This window comes from Gadus morhua, chromosome 2 (genome assembly GCF_902167405.1).
Source record: "Gadus morhua chromosome 2, gadMor3.0, whole genome shotgun sequence".
NCBI lineage: Eukaryota > Metazoa > Chordata > Actinopteri > Gadiformes > Gadidae > Gadus > Gadus morhua.
Window position 1 is genome coordinate 477,872 of NC_044049.1, and position 19,939 is coordinate 497,810.

General features: G+C 49.3%; 6 protein-coding genes and 1 long non-coding RNA gene across 8 annotated transcripts; 3 read left to right on the forward strand and 4 right to left on the reverse strand.

The window, feature by feature from the left end:
• The first annotated feature begins 54 nt into the window (after window positions 1-54).
• On the forward strand, window positions 55-735 carry LOC115531905 (histone H3). Its single transcript, XM_030341243.1, has one exon. It carries the CDS (start codon window positions 142-144, stop codon window positions 550-552), a length of 411 nt encoding a protein of 136 aa, XP_030197103.1. The 5' UTR covers window positions 55-141; the 3' UTR covers window positions 553-735.
• Window positions 736-1,159: 424 nt separating this feature from the next.
• LOC115531915 (histone H2A) lies at window positions 1,160-2,143 on the forward strand. The gene has a single exon (XM_030341271.1). The coding sequence runs from the start codon at window positions 1,364-1,366 to the stop codon at window positions 1,745-1,747; it is 384 nt and encodes a 127-aa protein (XP_030197131.1). The 5' UTR covers window positions 1,160-1,363; the 3' UTR covers window positions 1,748-2,143.
• An 832-nt stretch (window positions 2,144-2,975) lies between these two features.
• On the reverse strand, window positions 2,976-4,579 carry LOC115532025 (histone H3-like). Its single transcript, XM_030341471.1, has 2 exons — window positions 4,236-4,579; window positions 2,976-3,344 (listed from the first exon to the last, which is right to left on the reverse strand). Exons 1-2 carry the CDS (start codon window positions 4,562-4,564, stop codon window positions 3,023-3,025), a joined length of 651 nt encoding a protein of 216 aa, XP_030197331.1. The 5' UTR covers window positions 4,565-4,579; the 3' UTR covers window positions 2,976-3,022.
• Window positions 4,580-5,487: 908 nt separating this feature from the next.
• LOC115531963 (histone H2B-like) lies at window positions 5,488-5,928 on the reverse strand. The gene has a single exon (XM_030341346.1). It carries the CDS (start codon window positions 5,903-5,905, stop codon window positions 5,528-5,530), a length of 378 nt encoding a protein of 125 aa, XP_030197206.1. The 5' UTR covers window positions 5,906-5,928; the 3' UTR covers window positions 5,488-5,527.
• Window positions 5,929-6,658: 730 nt separating this feature from the next.
• Window positions 6,659-7,077, reverse strand: LOC115531950 (histone H2B-like). The gene has a single exon (XM_030341318.1). The coding sequence runs from the start codon at window positions 7,071-7,073 to the stop codon at window positions 6,696-6,698; it is 378 nt and encodes a 125-aa protein (XP_030197178.1). The 5' UTR covers window positions 7,074-7,077; the 3' UTR covers window positions 6,659-6,695.
• Window positions 7,078-7,830: 753 nt separating this feature from the next.
• On the reverse strand, window positions 7,831-19,894 carry mvp (major vault protein). Its single transcript, XM_030340797.1, has 17 exons — window positions 19,682-19,894; window positions 17,041-17,201; window positions 15,570-15,765; window positions 15,341-15,467; window positions 15,025-15,156; window positions 14,723-14,817; window positions 14,174-14,410; window positions 13,794-13,919; window positions 12,716-12,907; window positions 12,348-12,583; window positions 11,471-11,668; window positions 10,850-10,994; window positions 10,405-10,616; window positions 9,126-9,242; window positions 8,830-8,956; window positions 8,532-8,720; window positions 7,831-8,236 (listed from the first exon to the last, which is right to left on the reverse strand). Exons 2-17 carry the CDS (start codon window positions 17,199-17,201, stop codon window positions 8,123-8,125), a joined length of 2,604 nt encoding a protein of 867 aa, XP_030196657.1. The 5' UTR covers window positions 19,682-19,894; the 3' UTR covers window positions 7,831-8,122.
• On the forward strand, window positions 9,547-9,973 carry LOC115532046 (uncharacterized). Of its 2 annotated transcripts, none has more exons than XR_003973982.1 (3): window positions 9,547-9,570; window positions 9,731-9,809; window positions 9,863-9,946. It is a non-coding gene; the product is annotated as an uncharacterized LOC115532046 (long non-coding RNA). The 2 variants fall into 2 exon arrangements; XR_003973981.1 differs by having other exon boundaries at window positions 9,549-9,570; window positions 9,704-9,835; window positions 9,890-9,973.
• Window positions 19,895-19,939: the final 45 nt, after the last annotated feature.

Consider the following 19,939-nt stretch of genomic DNA (forward strand, 5'->3'; position numbering starts at 1 on the left):
CACCAATGTGAGTGCGGGACTCGCGATTTCTAACTACGTTTTTATAAGGACCAATCAGAGTGTTGGGGTTCTCCGGGGGCTGGCTATATAAAAGTTCCACTTAGAGTTTTAACTATCAATCTTTGAAGACACCTAACCAACATGGCCAGAACCAAGCAGACCGCTCGTAAGTCCACCGGTGGCAAAGCCCCCAGGAAGCAGCTCGCCACCAAGGCTGCCCGTAAGAGCGCCCCGGCCACCGGCGGCGTGAAGAAGCCCCATCGTTACAGGCCCGGGACCGTGGCCCTGAGAGAGATCCGTAGGTACCAGAAGTCCACCGAGCTGCTGATCCGCAAGCTGCCCTTCCAGCGCCTGGTGAGGGAGATCGCTCAGGACTTCAAGACCGACCTGCGCTTCCAGAGCTCCGCCGTCATGGCTCTTCAGGAGGCCAGCGAGGCTTACCTGGTCGGTCTGTTCGAGGACACCAACCTGTGCGCCATCCACGCCAAGAGGGTCACCATCATGCCCAAAGACATCCAGCTGGCCCGCCGTATCCGCGGAGAACGCGCCTAAACGGACCTACTTCCAAACACCCAAACGGCTCTTTTCAGAGCCACCTACTTATTATAAAGAACCATCCCTATATACTTAGCCATAATGCATCACCACTATCACACAGACTTAAACTAAGAACTATTCAAATAATTGAGACGGATATTAAATGATATGCATGTTATGTAAAGATTGCAACGCAAAATTAACTATATGCAGAACATAATACAATGTATTATTGACGTACAATTTTCAGTTGAATGGAAACGATCCATATGAAAATATATCAACCCTTATCGTTAATTTTAGATGGTAATGTGATATTTTGTTGGAAATGGTAATGTTGAGGGGTTGGTTATGAGGTGATATCGTGTTTGAGGTCTGAGGTTGGTGAGATAATTTAGGTGCAAGGATAGAGATGGAGATTAGATACTTTAACTTAAGTATTAGATAGGCCTATAGGGTAAGGAATAAGCATTGTATATGGTTTAGGTATAAGGATGGCTACGTTTCATGTTAAATTAATTATTATTCATGATTTATTTTCTAATTACTCATAAGATTCCATCGCTTCCTTGGATAAGAACGTGTCGCGCACATTTAGTGTCCTATAGAAATGAAGCCTCCTAGAGCAGAAAGGTTCTATTTCTTATTTTTTTCGTTGCTTTTGGCAAAATACTGCCGCCTATTGGCCATGAATCTAAGATATGTTATTGGTCCGTTTTGTATTGTGTGGGCTAGCCAATGAGCAAAGGGCTGGAGGACTATGTAAACTCCTGTTTGAAGAAAACCATTGTCATTACTTTGAAGCATTTACGTACCGAAGTAAAACATGTCTGGAAGAGGTAAAACCGGAGGCAAAGCCAGGGCGAAGGCCAAGACCCGCTCATCTCGTGCCGGGCTTCAGTTCCCCGTCGGCAGAGTGCACAGGCTCCTCCGTAAGGGTAACTATGCTCACCGCGTCGGAGCCGGTGCTCCCGTCTACCTGGCGGCGGTTCTCGAGTATCTGACCGCTGAGATCCTGGAGTTGGCTGGAAACGCGGCCCGCGACAACAAGAAGACCCGCATCATCCCCCGCCATCTGCAGCTGGCCGTCCGCAACGACGAGGAGCTCAACAAACTCCTAGGCGGAGTGACCATCGCCCAAGGCGGTGTGCTGCCCAACATCCAGGCCGTCCTTCTGCCCAAGAAGACCGAGAAGCCCGCCAAGAAATAGATTATAAATCTACCTTTAACCCCAAAGGCTCTTTTAAGAGCCACCCAGATTTAACCAAAGAGCTACATCTTTTAAACCGGTAAACGCCACTGCTTTTAAAGTTAACATAGTTCCTTTAGGTCGGGTTGGAGTCCCGACGTGGGTTCCAGCGAGACTGTTGATCTTAAAGACATTGCACTTTCTATTTTTACTTAAATGCCTAATTAACTTTCCCTTTTTATTATCTGTTTTTACCAGAAAAATACATGATCTGATACCAGAGAGAAAGGATAAGGGTTTGAGACCCAATTTCTGTCTGGGTTAGAGTCCCAGAGAAAGGACCATCTTCCTTGGGTCGGGTTGGAGTCTTAGGGAAAGACCTGAGTTCTGTCTGGGTTAGAGTCCTGACGTCTGTCTGGGTTGGAGTCCCAGAATAAGGCCTTTGGTTTCCTTTAGGTCGGGTTGGAGTCCCGGCGCAGGTACCAGAGAGACTGTTGATCTGATCTTAAATACATTGCACTTTCTATTTTACTTATTTCTTTGCATATGTTTTTTATTGCATGACAATGTTTATATGTGAAGCACTTTGAGTCTGCCTTGTGCATGAAAAGTGCTATATAAATAAAGTTGCCTTGCCTTAAACTGCTGTGCATTAATTCTTGGCAGACTTTCCATTCTTCATAGCAGCAAAGTGTCGTTAATTGATATCTAATTAGCAATGGCCCCCATGAGAGGTTCTCTTCAAAACAAAAAGAAAACTACCATATAATTGGGCTTATGTGTACAAACACTAAATACAGTGAAGTCTTGGTTTGAGGATTTATTTATATTACCAACTCTTGAGCTGGTTGGGTGAAAGTCGGAATGTCTGTACTTGTACTGACCACTGATCATAGGCATGATAATTGTTAATGTAAACCGCTACATTTAAAAGGTTTTTGCAAATGTAATAGGCCTAAAGCTTACCTGGCCGGTTTGGAAAGAGGAGTTCAAAACTGTTAGGAAGAGCAAGAGCTAGAACCAGAAGTAATATATTAGGCTATTACTGTTTTTCGAACTTGAGTTAAATATGTAGTTTGATTATGTTTCGTCATAAATAAATATAATACAAGACAAATATAAGCCCCTGTGCAGTTGTGGCTAGGACGAACTATTCATAAACGACAGTGGCGTTTCAAAATATCCGCGCGCTGTTGCACATATTCTATGGCAGAAGGTAGACTTAGTGAAGGAGCTTCTTAAAGCATTTGTGTGGCTCTTAAAAGAGCCTTTGGGTTGAGGGTGGGAGAAGATGGTTTAACCGCCGAAGCCGTACAGGGTGCGTCCCTGCCTCTTCAGAGCGTAGACAACATCCATGGCGGTGACGGTCTTCCTCTTGGCGTGCTCGGTGTAGGTGACGGCATCACGGATCACGTTCTCCAGGAACACCTTGAGGACACCGCGGGTCTCCTCGTAGATCAGACCGGAGATACGCTTCACACCGCCACGACGGGCAAGACGGCGGATAGCGGGCTTGGTGATGCCCTGGATGTTATCACGGAGAACTTTACGGTGACGCTTGGCGCCTCCTTTTCCGAGTCCTTTTCCTCCTTTTCCTCGACCAGACATGACTAAGCTGCTTGTAGATGCAGAATGAAGCCGTGAGTTGACGCTCCGTGTTTATAAAGGCTCGCAGAGGACTCGAGAGAGACGAAGGGCGGAGCTCCCGTACAGACCCCGCCCATTACCGCTGTTCAAATGTGGATGGAAAGTTTTAATAACGCATTTCATTTAATGATGCATGTTAATATAAGTCACAATATATGTTTTGGCTACATAAATTAAATCCAAGACGAACTCAAAAATCGATCTCTTGTTTACATATCTGGTCGAAAGTACTTATCGTTCCTTGTTCTCTAATGACATCAAGTCTTGTTCTTAATCTGATCATATGCACATTTATAGTAATTTATTGTATCTTCAACTAAACTCTGTACCTTATACGTCTAATGCACGTCTGTTTAGAGGATAATCTTAATTTCTCTGAACTAAAATCATTTAGTTTTAAATCCTAAACCCTCTTCTTCCCGTAAACAGTAGAAGCTCTCCGGTCCGTTGTTCTCATACAGTTTCCATATTTTTCTCAACTAAAGTGTTGTATTAATGCAACATGGTGGCAAATCGTTTAACTTTAACAGTGTCGTTTCAAATTGGTGTTAAGATAAAATCCACAATGGGACTTCTATACATTCATCTCATAACGCAGCTGCACGGCCATGTAACCTGGACAGCTTCGGGCAACAGTTAAGAATGACAACCTAAAATTATGAATACCACTAAATTATGAATAAATTGAATGTAGACGTAGGGGATAAAAACGAGGATTGCTCTTTTGGGTATGTAGGTGGCTCTTAAAAGAGCCTTTGGGGTACTTGGGAGTAAGAGAGTTCAGGCGCGTTCTCCGCGAATACGGCGGGCAAGCTGGATGTCTTTTGGCATGATGGTGACCCTCTTGGCGTGGATGGCGCACAGGTTGGTGTCCTCGAACAGACCGACCAGGTAAGCCTCGCTGGCCTCCTGAAGAGCCATGACGGCGGAGCTCTGGAAGCGCAGGTCGGTCTTGAAGTCCTGAGCGATCTCCCTCACCAGGCGCTGGAAGGGCAGTTTGCGGATAAGCAGCTCGGTAGATTTCTGGTACCTACGGATCTCTCTCAGGGCCACGGTCCCGGGCCTGTAACGATGGGGCTTCTTCACACCGCCGGTGGCCGGGGCGCTCTTACGGGCTGCCTTGGTGGCGAGCTGCTTCCTGGGGGCTTTGCCACCGGTGGACTTACGAGCGGTCTGCTTGGTTCTGGCCATTGCGGTTGGGAGTCTTCAAATCGACGGTATGGAAGAAATCCGTCGAGTAGAGAATATTAAGCCAGTCCCGGAGATCCGCCCACGATGATTGGTCTCTCTGTGAGAGAGGGCGGATAAAGTACCTCCCTCACAAAACGCCCCTTTTGGAATCATAACCAACCTTATCTCTAAGAAAGGGAGGTAGTGCACAATTTACGTTTTTTATAAAGCAGTAAAGCAGTGTTAAATTTCAGCTTGTTTATATAGACTGCGTTCTGTTTTTTTTTTTTTTCTAAATACAGCACGGTACAGACAACACTTTAGGTTGAATAATCTATAGTGTAGTTGGTGAGGAGCAGTCTCCAGACGGGCTCCTTGGCTGTAGATCCATCTTCTCCCCGAACCAAAGGTTTGGGACGAGTATCATATATATAAGAAAACGTGAATAACAAAAGAACGTAGGCAGTCTCTCCCTTGATAATGTGGCCCTGGCTGTGTCCCAAATGGCCCGGTCGGTCCGTCCTTGTACGGACGTAAACAATCGGAGGATTGTTTGAAATAATATCGGTTGGAGCACTAAGAAATGTGAACAGTTAAAATAATATATCTCAAATATGAATAAAGAACAATTAACTGTTCTTACTAATGGAGAAACATTAGTGACAACACCAGAGCCGAAATGTGTTTACTGCCAGACTATTGCATTCATTCCGTCCATTAGTACTTCTACAGAATAGAAAAGCCTGGTATAGGCTTTACTCATGAAGGGCATCGATATTCATACATCACTAATGCCCCCTTTTATGGACAAGTAGTCATAATTTAGAAAAACATTAAACGCGTTATATCCCGGCTCTGGGGGTTAACGGCAGAAAATAGTATTAGGTAAACGATAGGCCTAGCTCATAGGTCAGTTTGGAGCAAGCTCTTGGAGGTATTTGGGTGGTTCTTAAAAGAACCGTTTGTTTGGTTGAATGGTGAGGTCTACTTGGAGCTGGTGTACTTGGTCACAGCCTTGGTGCCCTCAGACACGGCGTGCTTGGCCAGCTCACCGGGGAGCAGCAGGCGGACGGCGGTCTGGATCTCCCTGGAGGTGATGGTGCGGCGTTTGTTGTAGTGAGCCAGGCGAGAGGCCTCACCGGCGATACGCTCGAAGATGTCGTTGACGAAGGAGTTCATGATCCCCATCGCCTTGGAGGAAATGCCGGTGTCGGGGTGGACCTGCTTCAGCACCTTGTATACGTAGATGGCATAGCTCTCCTTCCTGGACTTGCGGCGCTTCTTGCCGCCCTTAACTGCGGTCTTCGAGACGGCTTTCTTAGAGCCCTTCTTGGGAGCGGGTTTAGCAACGTCAGCAGGCATGATGAGAATGAATGCGAATACCGCTCTCTCCCTGTTACAACCGTATTTATAGGAGGCGCATGCAAATCAGCATGTGACATGCCGTTTGCGTGAATGGCTGGATTAAGGGACACAGAATTCCGTTGCTGGGAGAAAGATCATTATAGTTACTAGATCATTATATGACTCGAACTGTTCATTCAATGTAAACAAATATTTTTAGCTTCTTAACGTTTCTGATCCAGCTCACGGTCTTTCTGACCGGTTTATTATCATATACATGCAACATTACTATAAATATCGTTAATATATTTTCACTCATGAAAAATGGTCTCAGTAACATTATTATACCATCCTTTTAAATTGAAACATCTTTTAAATCAATACTGGTTTAATGACTCGAGGCAGCTTTTTCTGACCGCTTTTAACTACGTCACAGAAGAAGACATTTACCGCGCGGTACATTTTGAATTCTGCTGTAGACCTACTTGGTTGCTAGGCATTTGACCGAGCAGACCGTTGCCCAAATAGATGGCAGAAAATAACGATCTAGCACGAATGTAAACTTCAGCCACTCGTTTCAAAAGGCAACCATTATTTCCCCTTTTAAGGACAAGTAGTCATAATTTAGCAAAGGGATTCAACGACATGGTACAATAAACGTGTTTTATCCCGGCGTTGGGGGTTAACTGCAGAAAATAGTATTATGTAAACGATATAGGCCTAGCTCATAGATCAGTTTGGAGCAAGCTCTTTTGTAGGTAATTGGGTGGTTCTTAAAAGAACCGTTTGTTTGGTTGAAGGGTGAGGTCTACTTGGAGCTGGTGTACTTGGTCACAGCCTTGGTGCCCTCAGACACGGCGTGCTTGGCCAGCTCACCGGGGAGCAGCAGGCGGACGGCGGTCTGGATCTCCCTGGAGGTGATGGTGCGGCGTTTGTTGTAGTGAGCCAGGCGAGAGGCCTCGCCGGCGATACGCTCGAAGATGTCGTTGACGAAGGAGTTCATGATCCCCATCGCCTTGGAGGAGATGCCGGTGTCGGGGTGGACCTGCTTCAGCACCTTGTAGACGTAGATGGCATAGCTCTCCTTCCTGGACTTGCGGCGCTTCTTACCGCCCTTAACTGCGGTCTTCGAGACGGCTTTCTTAGAGCCCTTCTTGGGAGCGGGTTTGGCAACGTCAGCAGGCATGATGAGAATGAATGCGAATACCGCTCTCTCCCTGTTACAACCGTATTTATAGGAGGCGCATGCAAATCAGCATGTGACATGCCGTTTGCGTGATTGGCTGGATTAAGGGACACAGAATTCCGTTGCTGGGAGAAAGATCATTATAGTTACTAGAATCTAGATCATTATATGACTCGAACAAAAATATTTGTTTACATTGAATGAACACATTCAATGTAAACAAATATTTTTAGCTTCTTAACGTTTCTGATCCAGCTCACGGTCTTTCTGACCGGTTTATTATCATATACATGAAACATTACTATAAATATCGTTAATATATTTTCACTCATGAAAAATGGTCTCAGTAACATTATTATACCATCCTTTTAAATTGAAAAATCTTTTAAATCAATAATAGTTTAATGATTCGAGGCAGCTTTTTCTGACCGCTTATAACTACGTCACAGAGGAAGACATTTACCGCGCGGTACATTTTGAATTCTGCTGTAGGCCTACTTGGTTGCTATAGGCATTTGACCGAGCAGACCGTTGCCCAAATAGATGGCAGAAAATAACGACATAGTACGAATGTATACTTCAGCCACTTGTTTCAAAAGGCAACCATTATTCCTATATTTTGAATATAGTAAGATAATATTTCTGCAGATATATGTATAATAATATTTTGAATTCATGGGCAATTCATATATTTTTAATGGACTAATAGAGACGAGAGCTGAATCATTGTGTCCAAACATGAAACACAACCACAGGCTTTTGAAGATTCAAACAGAACTTTATAAGGCACAAAGATATCATTGCATTACTGAACACATTACTACAGTATGCTGTGTGTTGCATGTAGTTTTGGTCATGCTGTGTACATAATGTGTGTATCTCATGGTGTTTGTATCTCATGGTGTGTATTTCTCATTGTGTGTGCGGGTCCATGCGATCGGAAAGCGTGGCAACATGATTATGATCTTTAGTAGAAAGCTTCTTCAGGAAGAACCGTGACATCACAGCGTAGATGACATCATCTGGCTGACATCACGGCGTCGATGAGCTCACTGGCCCGGCAGCGCCCCCATCAGGCCGCTAGCGGTGGTGAACAGGTTGATGGGGGTCGAGCCGTCAGTGATGAGGGTGGACTTTATACCCAGAGACTGGAGTAGTTTGGCCTGACAGACAGAAGACAGACGGATTAAAAAATGCACCTTCTTACTGTTTACATGTTTAGATTTGCCTCGTCTTCGACCAATTGATTCAATATTGTTTTAATTAATTGTTTTGTGTCAGTGTAAATGTTTGTTTTCAGGCTCTAAAGCTCTGAAGGAGAAACTGGGACACAAGGTTTGGAGGCTGTTGATGGTTCATTGGTCAGGGTCACGAGGGGTCAAAGCTGGAGGTCACGAGGGTTCACATTTGGAGGTCATCCGGGGTCACGGCTGGAGGTCATGTGATTCCGGGGGTTACCTGCATCTCCGGCCCGGCCCGGGCGATGTCGCTCAGCGTGTCTTTGCCCAGGCTGGTCATCATGTCGTTGAAGCGCTGCGCCTCGATCTGGGCCAGCTTCTGCGTCTTCTCCACCGTCTGGAGGTCCACCTGCTTCTGGTAGAGCAGCTCCTGCTCCCGCGCCTTGGTCAGCCGCTGCAGCTCCCCCTCCTGGAGAGGGGCGGCGCCGCGCCGTAGAGGGGTCAGGGGTTAGGTGAGGGGTGAGTTAAGGGGGGAGTTAGGTAAGAGGGAGTTGAGGGGTGAGTTGAGGGGTCTTTACCGCCTCGATGCGCTGGGCCTCAGCCTTGAGTTTGGCCTCGTTGACCGCCGCCTCGCCCTGGATCCGAGCCGCCTCCGCCCGGGACTGAGCCTCCGCCTTCGCTGCTCCCGTACTCTCCACCGCTGCACTTTAGAGGTTAAGGGTCGAGTTTGTCGTTAAACCAGGGGTCTGTAAAGCACCTTGAGACCGGAACTATGGTTGACATGTAAAGTTAGTGGACGATGTAACACACACACACAGTCCCCCTGGTCACCACAGGAGGCGGCCTCCACCACGCACACGTCAGCACGGTCTACCTCAGGGCCTCCAGCTCCAGCAGCTCCTTGCGAGCCCGCTCGGCCTCAGCCTGGTCGGTGATCTTCTGGCGCTCCAGTCGACCGCGGGCCTCCTGCTCCAGGCGCTCGGCCTCGTGGCTGCACACAGGTCAGAGATTTAGTCATGTTCTGTACAGGCGTGGGCTAGTCTGTGTTTGAACAAGTTATATTGTCAATATAAATAAAGCTGTTATCCCTCCGTTTATAAATAAAGGGTTTCTTCTTCGGGGTATAACTAGAGGTGCTGTTCCTCACGGTATCACTAGAGGCGCTGTTCCTCACGGTATCACTAGAGGTGCTGTTCCTCACGGTATCACTAGAGGTGCTGTTCTCAGTCTATCACTAGAGGTGCTGTTCCTCACGGTATCACTAGAGGTGCTGTTCTCAGTCTATCACTACAGGTGCTGTTCTCAGTCTATCACTAGAGGTGCTGTTCCTCACGGTATCACTAGAGGTGCTGTTCTCAGTCTATCACTAGAGGTGCTGTTCTCAGTCTATCACTAGAGGTGCTGTTCCTCACGGTATCACTAGAGGTGCTGTTCCTCACGGTATCACTAGAGGTGCTGTTCCTCACGGTATCACTAGAGGTGCTGTTCTCAGTCTATCACTAGAGGTGCTGTTCCTCACGGTATCACTAGAGGTGCTGTTCTCAGTCTATCACTAGAGGTGCTGTTCTCAGTCTATCACTAGAGGTGCTGTTCCTCACGGTATCACTAGAGGTGCTGTTCCTCACGGTATCACTAGAGGTGCTGTTCTCAGTCTATCACTAGAGGTGCTGTTCCTCACGGTATCACTAGAGGTGCTGTTCTCAGTCTATCACTAGAGGTGCTGTTCTCAGTCTATCACTAGAGGTGCTGTTCCTCACGGTATCACTAGAGGTGCTGTTCCTCACGGTATCACTAGAGGTGCTGTTCCTCACGGTATCACTAGAGGTGCTGTTCTCAGTCTATCACTAGAGGTGCTGTTCCTCACGGTATCACGAGAGGTGCTGTTCTCAGTCTATCACTAGAGGTGCTGTTCCTCACGGTATCACTAGAGGTGCTGTTCTCAGTCTATCACTAGAGGTGCTGTTCCTCACGGTATCACTAGAGGTGCTGTTCCTCACGGTATCACTAGAGGTGCTGTTCTCAGTCTATCACTAGAGGTGCTGTTCCTCACGGTATCACTAGAGGTGCTGTTCCTCACGGTATCACTAGAGGTGCTGTTCCTCAGGTTATCACTAGAGGTGCTGTTCCTCATGGTATCCCTAAAGGCTGCTCACCGCGCGGCGGCCTCCTGGGAGTTGGTGGTGATCTCGATGGCCAGCTGGACGCTCTTCTGCAGGGCGTCGCGGGTGCGCTGGTCCACCGGCTCCACCGACTGGATGTCCACACTGCTGATCACCAGCAGGTTCTGGGAGAAGCGCAGCACGTTGCGCACCGCCAGCTTCTCATCAAAACCGAACACGGCCGAGAAGATGATCCGGTTGGAGTTCTGAGGGGGGAAGCAAAACCGACACAACTAGAGACCTTGTAGTGCTGATGATGATGATCTACATCTAGCCAGAGTTTAATTGTAGTTATAATTGAGGGACACATCTCGCTATATTTGATATTGAAACCGATAATTGAAATTATAGTACGAAAGTATTATGTCAACTGTACGACACACAGACCTGTAGTCAGACAGACAGGAGGTCCTACATACAGACAGGTAGTCAGACAGACCTTGTGGAAGTCATCAAACTGCACGGAGGCAACGGCTCCGCGGATGCGCGAGGCGATGGCTTTGGAGGCGTCGCCCACGAAGTCGGGAACCGAGAACAGCGCGGTGGCCTGCTCCACGTCCAACGGGGCCTTGACTTCAAAATGCCTGCGGAGAGTGAGGCAGTGAGCAGCTCACCCCTGGAACTCACCATGTCGCTCCCTGGGGGAGTGGTCCTATAAACCAACGGCATTTTTCTTTTTACAGCAAATCTTTGACATTTTTGATTTTTCGTTTTCCGCCTCATTTGTTCAGAGTTCATTTCTCCGACCCCGCAGACTCTGAGGGGAGATGGATCAGTTGCTGGGCCAGAAACCATGACTCAAACCACAGTCCCAACGGGCGGAGATACGCCTTGTTACCCCGTTTATTTACAACAAAGAAAGAAATGCTATAGTTGCCAGTCTACACACTGCAGTCTACACACTATTGTGTAGACTGGAAACCTTTACAGACCCTTTTATACAGTTAACTCACTCTGGGCGAGTTTATGCGCTTATAACACACTTAAAGCTCTGACTACAACCAAATGATTGGTCGTTAATATGAAGCGACAAGGTGAACGCGCCCCCCCCCCCCAGTACCAGTTGTAGGAGAGCTGCAGCTGCAGGCGGGCGTGGTCCGCCGTCTCTATGGTGATGATGTCCGTGAAGAAGTCGGGTCCGAGCAGCAGGCAGACGGCCTTGATGACGTTGGGCCTCTTGGGTTTGTCTCCGGACAGCGAGAGCACCGTGAACTGTTCATCAGGCCCCAGCATCACCAGCTCCGGACCAAACACCACCCTACAACGCACCATCCATTAACACCACACTACACCACCCATTAACACCACAACGCACCACCCATTAACACCACAACATACCACCCTACAGCACAACGCACCACCCTACAACACAACACACCACCCTACAACACAACGCACCACCCATTAACACCACAATACACCACCCTACAACACAACGCACCACCCATTAACCCTGCCCTGCCAAAACACCACCTATTTACACCACAATACACCCAATTAAACCACAATACGCATCCCATTTACACCACCCTGCCAGCAAAATACACCACCATACCAACACAACACACCACCCATTAACACCACATTAAAGGACCCAAAAAATCCATACGTCAAAAAATGTTTGCCAGGAGGGTAAACCCAGACGGTTAAGCCCAGCCCAGACGGTTAAGCCCAGCCCAGACGGTTAAGCCCAGCCCAGACGGTTAAGCCCAGCCCAGACGGTTAAGCCCAGCCCAGAGGGTTAAGCCCAGCCCAGGCTCTAAGCCCAGGCCGGGCTCTAAGCCCAGGCCGGGCTCTAAGCCCAGGCCGGGCTCTAAGCCCAGGCCGGGCTCTAAGCCCAGGCCAGGCTCTAAGCCCAGGCCAGGCTCTAAGCCCAGGCCAGGCTCTAAGCCCAGGCCAGGCTCTAAGTCCAGGCTCTAAGCGCAGGCGGGCGGTACCTGGCTTTCTTCTCGCGGTAGTCGTAGACCTGCACGGCGGCGTTGTGGGGCACGCGGTACGAGACCATGCGGGTGCGGTCGCGGGGGGCGGCGGCCCCGGCGGCCGAGCGGTCCGAGCGGTGGGTGAGCGGGTCGCGGGCCGCGGCCAGCAGCACCTCCACGTTGGCCGGCAGCTCCTTCTCCCACAGCTCCTCGTCATGGGTCAGCATGTAGGTGTGGCCGATGACCGCTCGCACCTGGAGAGGAGGAGGACCAGTATACCCAGTGTAGCTAGTATACCAATTATTAAGACCCAGTATAACTAACATAGCCGGCATAACTATTGTAACTAGTATACCAGTACAGTAACCAGTACAGCTATAGCCTACCTTCCCCGTCTTGATGTCGCGGACGTACAGGCCCTCATTCTCGTCCAATGGGATGGCTTGGCGTCGCACCATCACCTCCACCGTTACCGGGGGAACGTACTCAATGGGCCCCCGCAGCATCCAGCGGTCGCCAGGACGACGGACCGTCTTGGAGCGCTTCGGCCTCTGGGGCTCCTCCTCCTGCACATCCTCCTGGGGGAGGCAGAGAGAGTGGGGGAGAGAGAGGAGGTGGGAGAGACAGGTTAGAGAGGCGATGCTCTGGTGGGGGGAGGGAGGTGCTGGGGGGAGGGGGGCGGAGGAGGGGGGGGAGATAGGACGATGCAACTGAGAAGAACGGATGAAGGGACGACAAAAGGAGTGAGAGGAGAGGGGAGGGAGAGAGGGGGGAGGGAGGAGTAAGACAAGAGGGGAGGGAGGGAACCAATTAGTGAGGAGGAAAAGGAGGGAAATGTGAGAAAGAAGCTGAAGCAGATCACTGAAACACTTCAGCCTTCAGCACGAGCTGTGCTAGCATTAGCTAGGATGGTTGACTGAGTTAGGCTAAGCTAGTGGTTTTAGCTTGTCTATGTGCGGCTCACACGGCCAAGTTTGGTGGATTAGCTAGCTGGTTGGTTCACCAAGCGGCTAGGCGGTTAAACTAGGTGACCAAGCTAGGCTGGGTCAGGTGATCTAGCTAGGATAAGCCGTTTAGCTAGGCAGTTGAACTGGGCTATGATATGCTAGGTGGTTTAACTAGGCAATGCAAGGCTAGCTGTTTTAGCTAGGCTATGCTAGTTGGATCAGCTAGGCTAGGCTAAGTGGTTTAGCTTAGCCAAGTGGTTGGCTATGCAAGGAAATACCGTTTAGCTATGCTAGGCTAAGTGGTTAGTGTTTTAAGAGTTTTAGCTATGCTAAGCTAAGTGCTTAGCTATGCTAGGTTAAGTTGATAGCTATGCTAAGTGGTTAGCTATACTAGGCTAAGTGGTTAGCAATGCTAGGCTAAGAGCTTTAGATATGCAAGGCTAAGTGGTTAGCAATGCTAGGCTAAGAGCTTTAGATATGCAAGGCTAAGTGGTTAGTTATGCTAGGCTAGGCTCACCTGGTCGTCGTCCTGGAAGGTCTCCACGGCGCGGAGCACCAGCCCCTCGTCCTCAGACAGGATGTAGACGTCCTGGATACCGTCCTCCAGACACTCCCCCGGACGCAGGAAGAAGGAGCGCTCCCCCTACAGGAGGAGGTGGGAGGAGGAGGAGGAGGAGGAGGAGGAGGAGGAGGAGGAGAGGGAGGAGTGGAGGAGGAGAGGAGGAGTGGAGAGGAGAGAGGAGGAGAACAGTAGCGTTAGGTCGAACCTTCCATCCTCTCCCAGGGCGCTGAGGAGGAGGGGGGGTTGAGGAGATGGGGGGGAGGGGGGGGTTGAATGTGTGAGGAGTTGGTGTGGGGGGATGAATGTGTGAGGAGTTGGTGTGGGGGGAGCGTTACCTTGACGACCCTCTTCTGGCCCAGCTGTGGCTTCCCGTCGGCGCCCACCGGGTCCAGCACCACGCAGTACTGCCGGCTGCTGAGCGTGGTGACCTCGACCACGCCCACCACCTCCTCCGCCACCGCCGGCACGTGCGCCTCGCGGTCCGCCAGCGTCACCAGCCACTCCTCCCCCGTGCGCCGGTCCCGGCCGCCCGCGTCCTTGAAGTGCCGCAGCGCCCGCACGTGCAGCGCCCTCTGGTGGGTGGAGGGAGCAGCGCCACAGGTCAGAAGGCTTTAGTACGGTACGGGACGTTTATTAATGTAGCCCATTTCATACACAAGGGCAACTCAATGTGCTTGACAACAATTATGATAATAACTATAATAAAAACATTAAATAAAAAATACAATAAAAATGGCGATATAAAGCGAACGTCGGGGGTCAGCTGACCCCGCTGCAACACGCGCCACCGGACCTGCGGCCCCAAACTGGTTACCAGTTTGGTAACCAGGCTGTTACCGGGGTAACCTGGTCACACCAGGGTCTACAGCGGGAGGCGGACCGACCTTGTCGGTGAGGATGAAGGCGTTCACGATGTCCAGGACCTCCTCATGGGCTCCCGGGAGATACGCCCCCACCTTCCTGACAAGCCACTCCTCGCCTATTGATGGGACACACACACACACACACACACACACACACACACACACACACACACACACACACACACACACACACACACACACACACACAGGATATTTGTCCTCCCTATTTATAGAGCACAGTGACATGCTAATTTGTCGTATTTAAAGTGTAATTTTTGTGTGTGTGTGCGCGTGTGTGCGTGCGTGCATGCGTGTGTGTGTACCTGTGACGCGGTGCACGCCACCCCGGTCTGTCCCCTCCTTGCGGGCGCGGAGGCGGATGGCCTGGTTCTCTCTGATCACCGTGGCCTTCACTGTCTCCAAGACAACTACCTCCTTCCTGGGGATGTAGGTCCCTAGCAACCACACAAACACACACTAGTAATTTAATATTCCTCAGACACAAGGCCATCTGGTGTGTGTGTGTGTGTGTGTGTGTGTGTGTGTGTGTGTGTGTGTGTGTGTGTGTGTGTGTGTGTGTGTGTGTGTGTGTGTGTGTGTGTGTGTGTGTGTGTGTGTGTGTGTGTGTGTGTCCCCCACCCGGCCCCTCAAACAGCCACTCGTCTCCGGCCACGCGCTGCTCTCCTCCGCTAACGTCCTCAAAGTCCAGCAGTGCCTGGAGCCGCAGCGCTGTGTCGGGGTACACGATGACCAGGGGGGTCACTTCCTGTGGGGGGGGGGGGGGGGGGGGGGAGAGCGGAGTGAATGAATGTCTGAATGACTGAGTGAATGACTGAGTGAATGACTGAGTGAGTGCCTGCTGCTGTACCAGCTGGGTCTCCTCTCCCGGGTACAGGGGGAAGGGGTCCTGGGCCAGCCGGATCTCCAGGTCCGCGTGGCGGAGCTTGGCCTGTCCTGATTGGTCGAACAGCGCCAGGCCTTCGTCGTCGCGGGCGACGGGGTTGGCGATGACGCAGTAGTGGCGCGGCGGCACCATGATCATACGGACCGGGGAGAAGAGCACTCTGGGAACACAAGGCTGACCTTTAGCCCCTGAGGTCTCGGTCGGGCTGCTGAGCACCAATTAACTTAAAGGTAAACTTCACCCATTTCCATTAAGTTTTGTATCGTTAGAAACCCACTCATATTTTTGATTGGTCGTGCATCATTCCCTTATTTTCTGGAGAGACTGAAGAGATCCGTATCGATCTCCAACACTTCCTGTTTAAGATGACACAATATGACGATTTTTGCGTAGAAGTAAATAGGAAGTGTAAGAGGGGAGGATTCTCGTAAGACTACAGGCACTAGTCCCACCCCTCTATAGGGGGTGGGACCCACTGACGCTACAGACCTATTAGAGCAGGGCCAGTCGGTGGGACTTCACCAGCAGAAACTAACATCCACAGCGTCTGAAGCTAAGCTAACAGAGGCTGTTGATAAAACTTGAGTACAATGGCGGAAGGTACTGGATCTTCACTTTAAATATTGTGTGAAATGATTTTCCAGCAGTCTTGCGGTATCAGCTTGGTAGATGGAACAGCGAGGTGTCCGATAGGCGGAGATCTAGATCAGCGGGAGTGGCCAGCGAAGCTGTGCAACGTGGTGCATGGTGGGAGTTGTTGTCTTCAATCCACAAGCGCCAAAAAGTCAATTTCTGCCTTTTCTCGGTCAAAAAGTCACCAAATTAGAATTTTATTTTATTATTCGACTACATATAGGACCCAATTTCAATACATATTCATGCCTCCACCGGTGAAATGCTCCTTTAACGTGGATAATCCATCAGCCAATCAGCCACTAACATCCTGTGCTAAGGCCCACCTCCTCCCACTTATACCTGACCAGTAGCAACACTCTCCTCCCAGTTCATCACGCAGATTTCCCAGCCTCGGTCATCTTACTTTGAATACGTTACAGGCTGTGGCCTAGTGTGGTGGGTTAGTTGACCTAGCACGACGGGTTAGTGAGCTTGGCCCAATGGGTTAGTTAGCTTGGCTCGATGGGTTAATTAGCTTGGAATGATGGGTTAGTTAACTTTGCATGATGGGTTAGTTAACTTTGCACAATGGGTTGGTTAACCTAGCACGATGGGTCGGTTAATCTAGCACTGTGGTTAATCTAATGAAGCGTCCATGAGTACTCCCTCGCGACACATCCAGCTGATCCGGTTCTAACCGGAGGAGTGGTGGAACAGGACAGGGCGGTCGGTGTATGAAGGGATTAGTTCATTGGTGGATGAATGGGTGAGGGCAAGAGGTGTGCAGCCCGTTAGCCGCCAGCAGAGCTAACAGCCGTACCTCTCGTTGTCCTGCCGTATGTAGGTGAGCGGGCCGATCTCCACGCGGGCGATGTTGGTGTTCTGGTCCAGCACATGGATGTAGTGGTGGGGCGGGATCCGGATGATTGACACGTCCATCTGTCCGTCAAACTCCTGCGGTCGGCTCGGTCCTTTCGGCATCTGAAGACGGAGGAATTAGAATCACAGCTTCTTAAAGGTTGTATCAGCGATTCTGGTTGCCCTGACTTCCGTTGCGAGATTCCAAACAAAACAGAGCCAGCTAGCCCCTCCCTCCCGTGTTTTGAAAATGATCATGGACGCGCATTTTTCTGAACGTGCATGAAAATGCAACAGGAATTTGTAGCTACCACTTCGCGTGCACGAGCGCAAAACACCACAACACCCACCCCTTGTCTGTGATTGGTTGGAACACTGTTTATTTTGATTTTGAGGTGAACCATTTGTTTCTGTGGGCGATCTCGGAGCCTAGGCTGCCTAGAGAGACGCGTTTTTTTGACAGCCTGCTTATGGGACGGGCAGCAAGCGGATCGTGAGGAAAAAGCAGATGAATGTGATACTTTATGTTTCAATCAGAATCGCTGATACAACCTTTAAGATCTGCTCTTCAAGCCAGCGACAAAACGTTTCTCCTTCAATGATCGTCAACGTAGTAGCCATTTTGTCACCGTGGCTAAAATAGTGTAATTTAGGGAAAAAACTCTGTCCCATTCTTTTCGTGCTGTAGGCGTAGTACAGGTAGGGGGCGGGGCCTACCTGCTGGAAACCTGAGGGCCACGCCCCCTGAAGACTTGAGGGCCACGCCTCCTCACCTTTAACACGCTACCTGCTCTCATTCATTGAGCTGTGTGCTCTGGCCCTTTGTTCTCACTACATGGCTTACTTACTTACCACATTCCCACCCCCACCCCAACTAGCTGCCATATGCAAAACAAACGGTCACCAAGGAGACCCGAGCTCTGCTCTTTACGACTCTTTGTCAACTGACAAGAATCCTGGCCGGCGACACGTCCACCTATTACATAGACACTAGACCTACCCTATATATATACGCACTAGACTTACCTACTGTAGACTAGACCAATCTCCTATTAAAAATGGCATACCCAATATAAACACCAGGCCTACCTCCTATACACAGTGCCCAACCTTTTTTGACCCAAGATCTACTTTTCAAGTAGCCAACCTCCCGAGATCTACCAGCAAACCTACCTTGGGGGGGGGGGACTTCAGTGGGGGTTTCATTCCGTCTGCGCACGGCACCTTCTCAATGATAATCAATAATCTTCCTCCCACTCAGGGTGAAAATGGTAGGTCTTAGCTCGTTTCCCCTCAGCCATGCCAACGTTAAGGAGTGTGTAACTACTGTTGACGGCTTTCAACTGCTGTTAACAGCACATGCGCTACCGCGCGTATATGTCGCGCGCAAATGTAATTTTACTTAAAGGCACCCAGTGCAACTTTATGTAAGCATTCAATGAAAAATAAACATTCAATTTCTAGTCTTTTTTACACGTAGTAAGTTTCAATAACTCCATACCATTACATATCGACATTCAAGGAGCAAAGATGAGACGTCGTTGTGTGGTGAGAACTGATAGAAAATCGTAAACAACAACGATCGCCGGTGGGGAGAAGCCATTTTTCCATTGACTGGAAGCCTGCTTTATTTATTGTAGGTTACAAAAAATAAAGAAAATGGCGGCATTGTTGTTGTTATCGATTTTGTATCAGTTCTCACCACACAACCGACGTCTCATCTTTGCTGCTTAAATGTCGGTATGTAATGGTATGGAGTTATTGAAACTTACTACGTGTAAAAAAGACTAGAAATTGAATGTTTATTTTTAAGCCTCGAAAGTTGCACTGGGTGCCTTTAAAAAAATAAAAAAAATTCTTCACCCCTCGCGATCGACTTGGGATCTGTCGGCGATCTACTGGTAGACCGCGATCGACTGGTTGGGCACCCCTGACCTACATCATATACACTAGGCATACCCAATCTAAACACCAGGCCTATCTCATATTATAGACTATCCTAGCCTGAAGGGCCTGTCGGACAGGATTAATGTTCAAACGTCCTGCATTATATTAACAACAATGCTTCAAATACCCTAATAACAAGCACTGCATACAATAGTTAAATCAATTAATCTAAAGTGACGCATTATGAAAAGGTTTGAACATTTCCGGTCTTCAATTTATTTCGACAATTTAATTATAATAAATTAAATACCAATATGTTCTGTAGTGAACACAGTCGGTCGGACATATTTAGAGATATTTTATTTATTTAGTAAATAGGCTTTGGAGAACCATGTGCAGTTTTCAGACGACTCGAAATCACTTCATGGAGGAAGTGAAACACGCCGCGTCACTCATGGCGTCGCGGCTGGTGGAGTCGCTTCAAAGACCGCAGGCCAGGGCGCCGCCCCCCGCTGTTTGTGACAGTGGATACTTTCACAAACAGAGCTGGTGTCCATGTCCTCAGATACGATATTTCTACTCCGAATGACGCCCTAGCACCAAACGGGCCATGCGAACATAGACATCTTGACTTACTTAACTACTCCTGTAAGATCTAACTTTCGGGAAGCACCGATAGATCGCCCCCTTGATGCGGATGAAGAGCCCCTTCTTACCTCGATCTGTCGGGGTAGAGCCAAAATGATCCAGGAAGAAAGAAGAAGTCTGCAGAGCGCTGTCGGGACTTTAATCACAGGACTCGTTGTTCCGTGAGGGCGTTGTTATATATCCCGGTAGCGAAGCCCGTGACGTAGGTCTGACCGAATGACGGGAACCCAAAGTTCGGCCACCGGAGCTCCGGTTGAAAATGATCACATAATCAATGCATCGTTTGAGTCTCTTTCAGCTGGACCTTTAGTGGTTCGAGCTCCAGG

Bases quoted from the DNA above. Each gene is read 5' to 3' on its own strand.
- LOC115531905 (XM_030341243.1), top strand. From the start codon at position 142: ATGGCCAGAACCAAGCAGACCGCTCGTAAGTCCACCGGTGGCAAAGCC.
- LOC115531915 (XM_030341271.1), top strand. From the start codon at position 1,364: ATGTCTGGAAGAGGTAAAACCGGAGGCAAAGCCAGGGCGAAGGCCAAG.
- LOC115532025 (XM_030341471.1), bottom strand. From the start codon at position 4,564: ATGGCCAGAACCAAGCAGACCGCTCGTAAGTCCACCGGTGGCAAAGCC. The intron at 3,345-4,235 runs GTGCGCCATCCA...TGCATCTACAAG, and splicing joins CTGTTCGAGGACACCAACCT to CAGCTTAGTCATGTCTGGTC.
- LOC115531963 (XM_030341346.1), bottom strand. From the start codon at position 5,905: ATGCCTGCTGACGTTGCTAAACCCGCTCCCAAGAAGGGCTCTAAGAAA.
- LOC115531950 (XM_030341318.1), bottom strand. From the start codon at position 7,073: ATGCCTGCTGACGTTGCCAAACCCGCTCCCAAGAAGGGCTCTAAGAAA.
- mvp (XM_030340797.1), bottom strand. From the start codon at position 17,201: ATGCCGAAAGGACCGAGCCGACCGCAGGAGTTTGACGGACAGATGGAC. The intron at 15,157-15,340 runs GTGGGGGACACA...TGTGGTTGCTAG, and splicing joins GTGGCTGTTTGAGGGGCCGG to GGACCTACATCCCCAGGAAG. The intron at 8,237-8,531 runs GTAACCCCCGGA...TCTGTCTGTCAG, and splicing joins GGGCCGGGCCGGAGATGCAG to GCCAAACTACTCCAGTCTCT.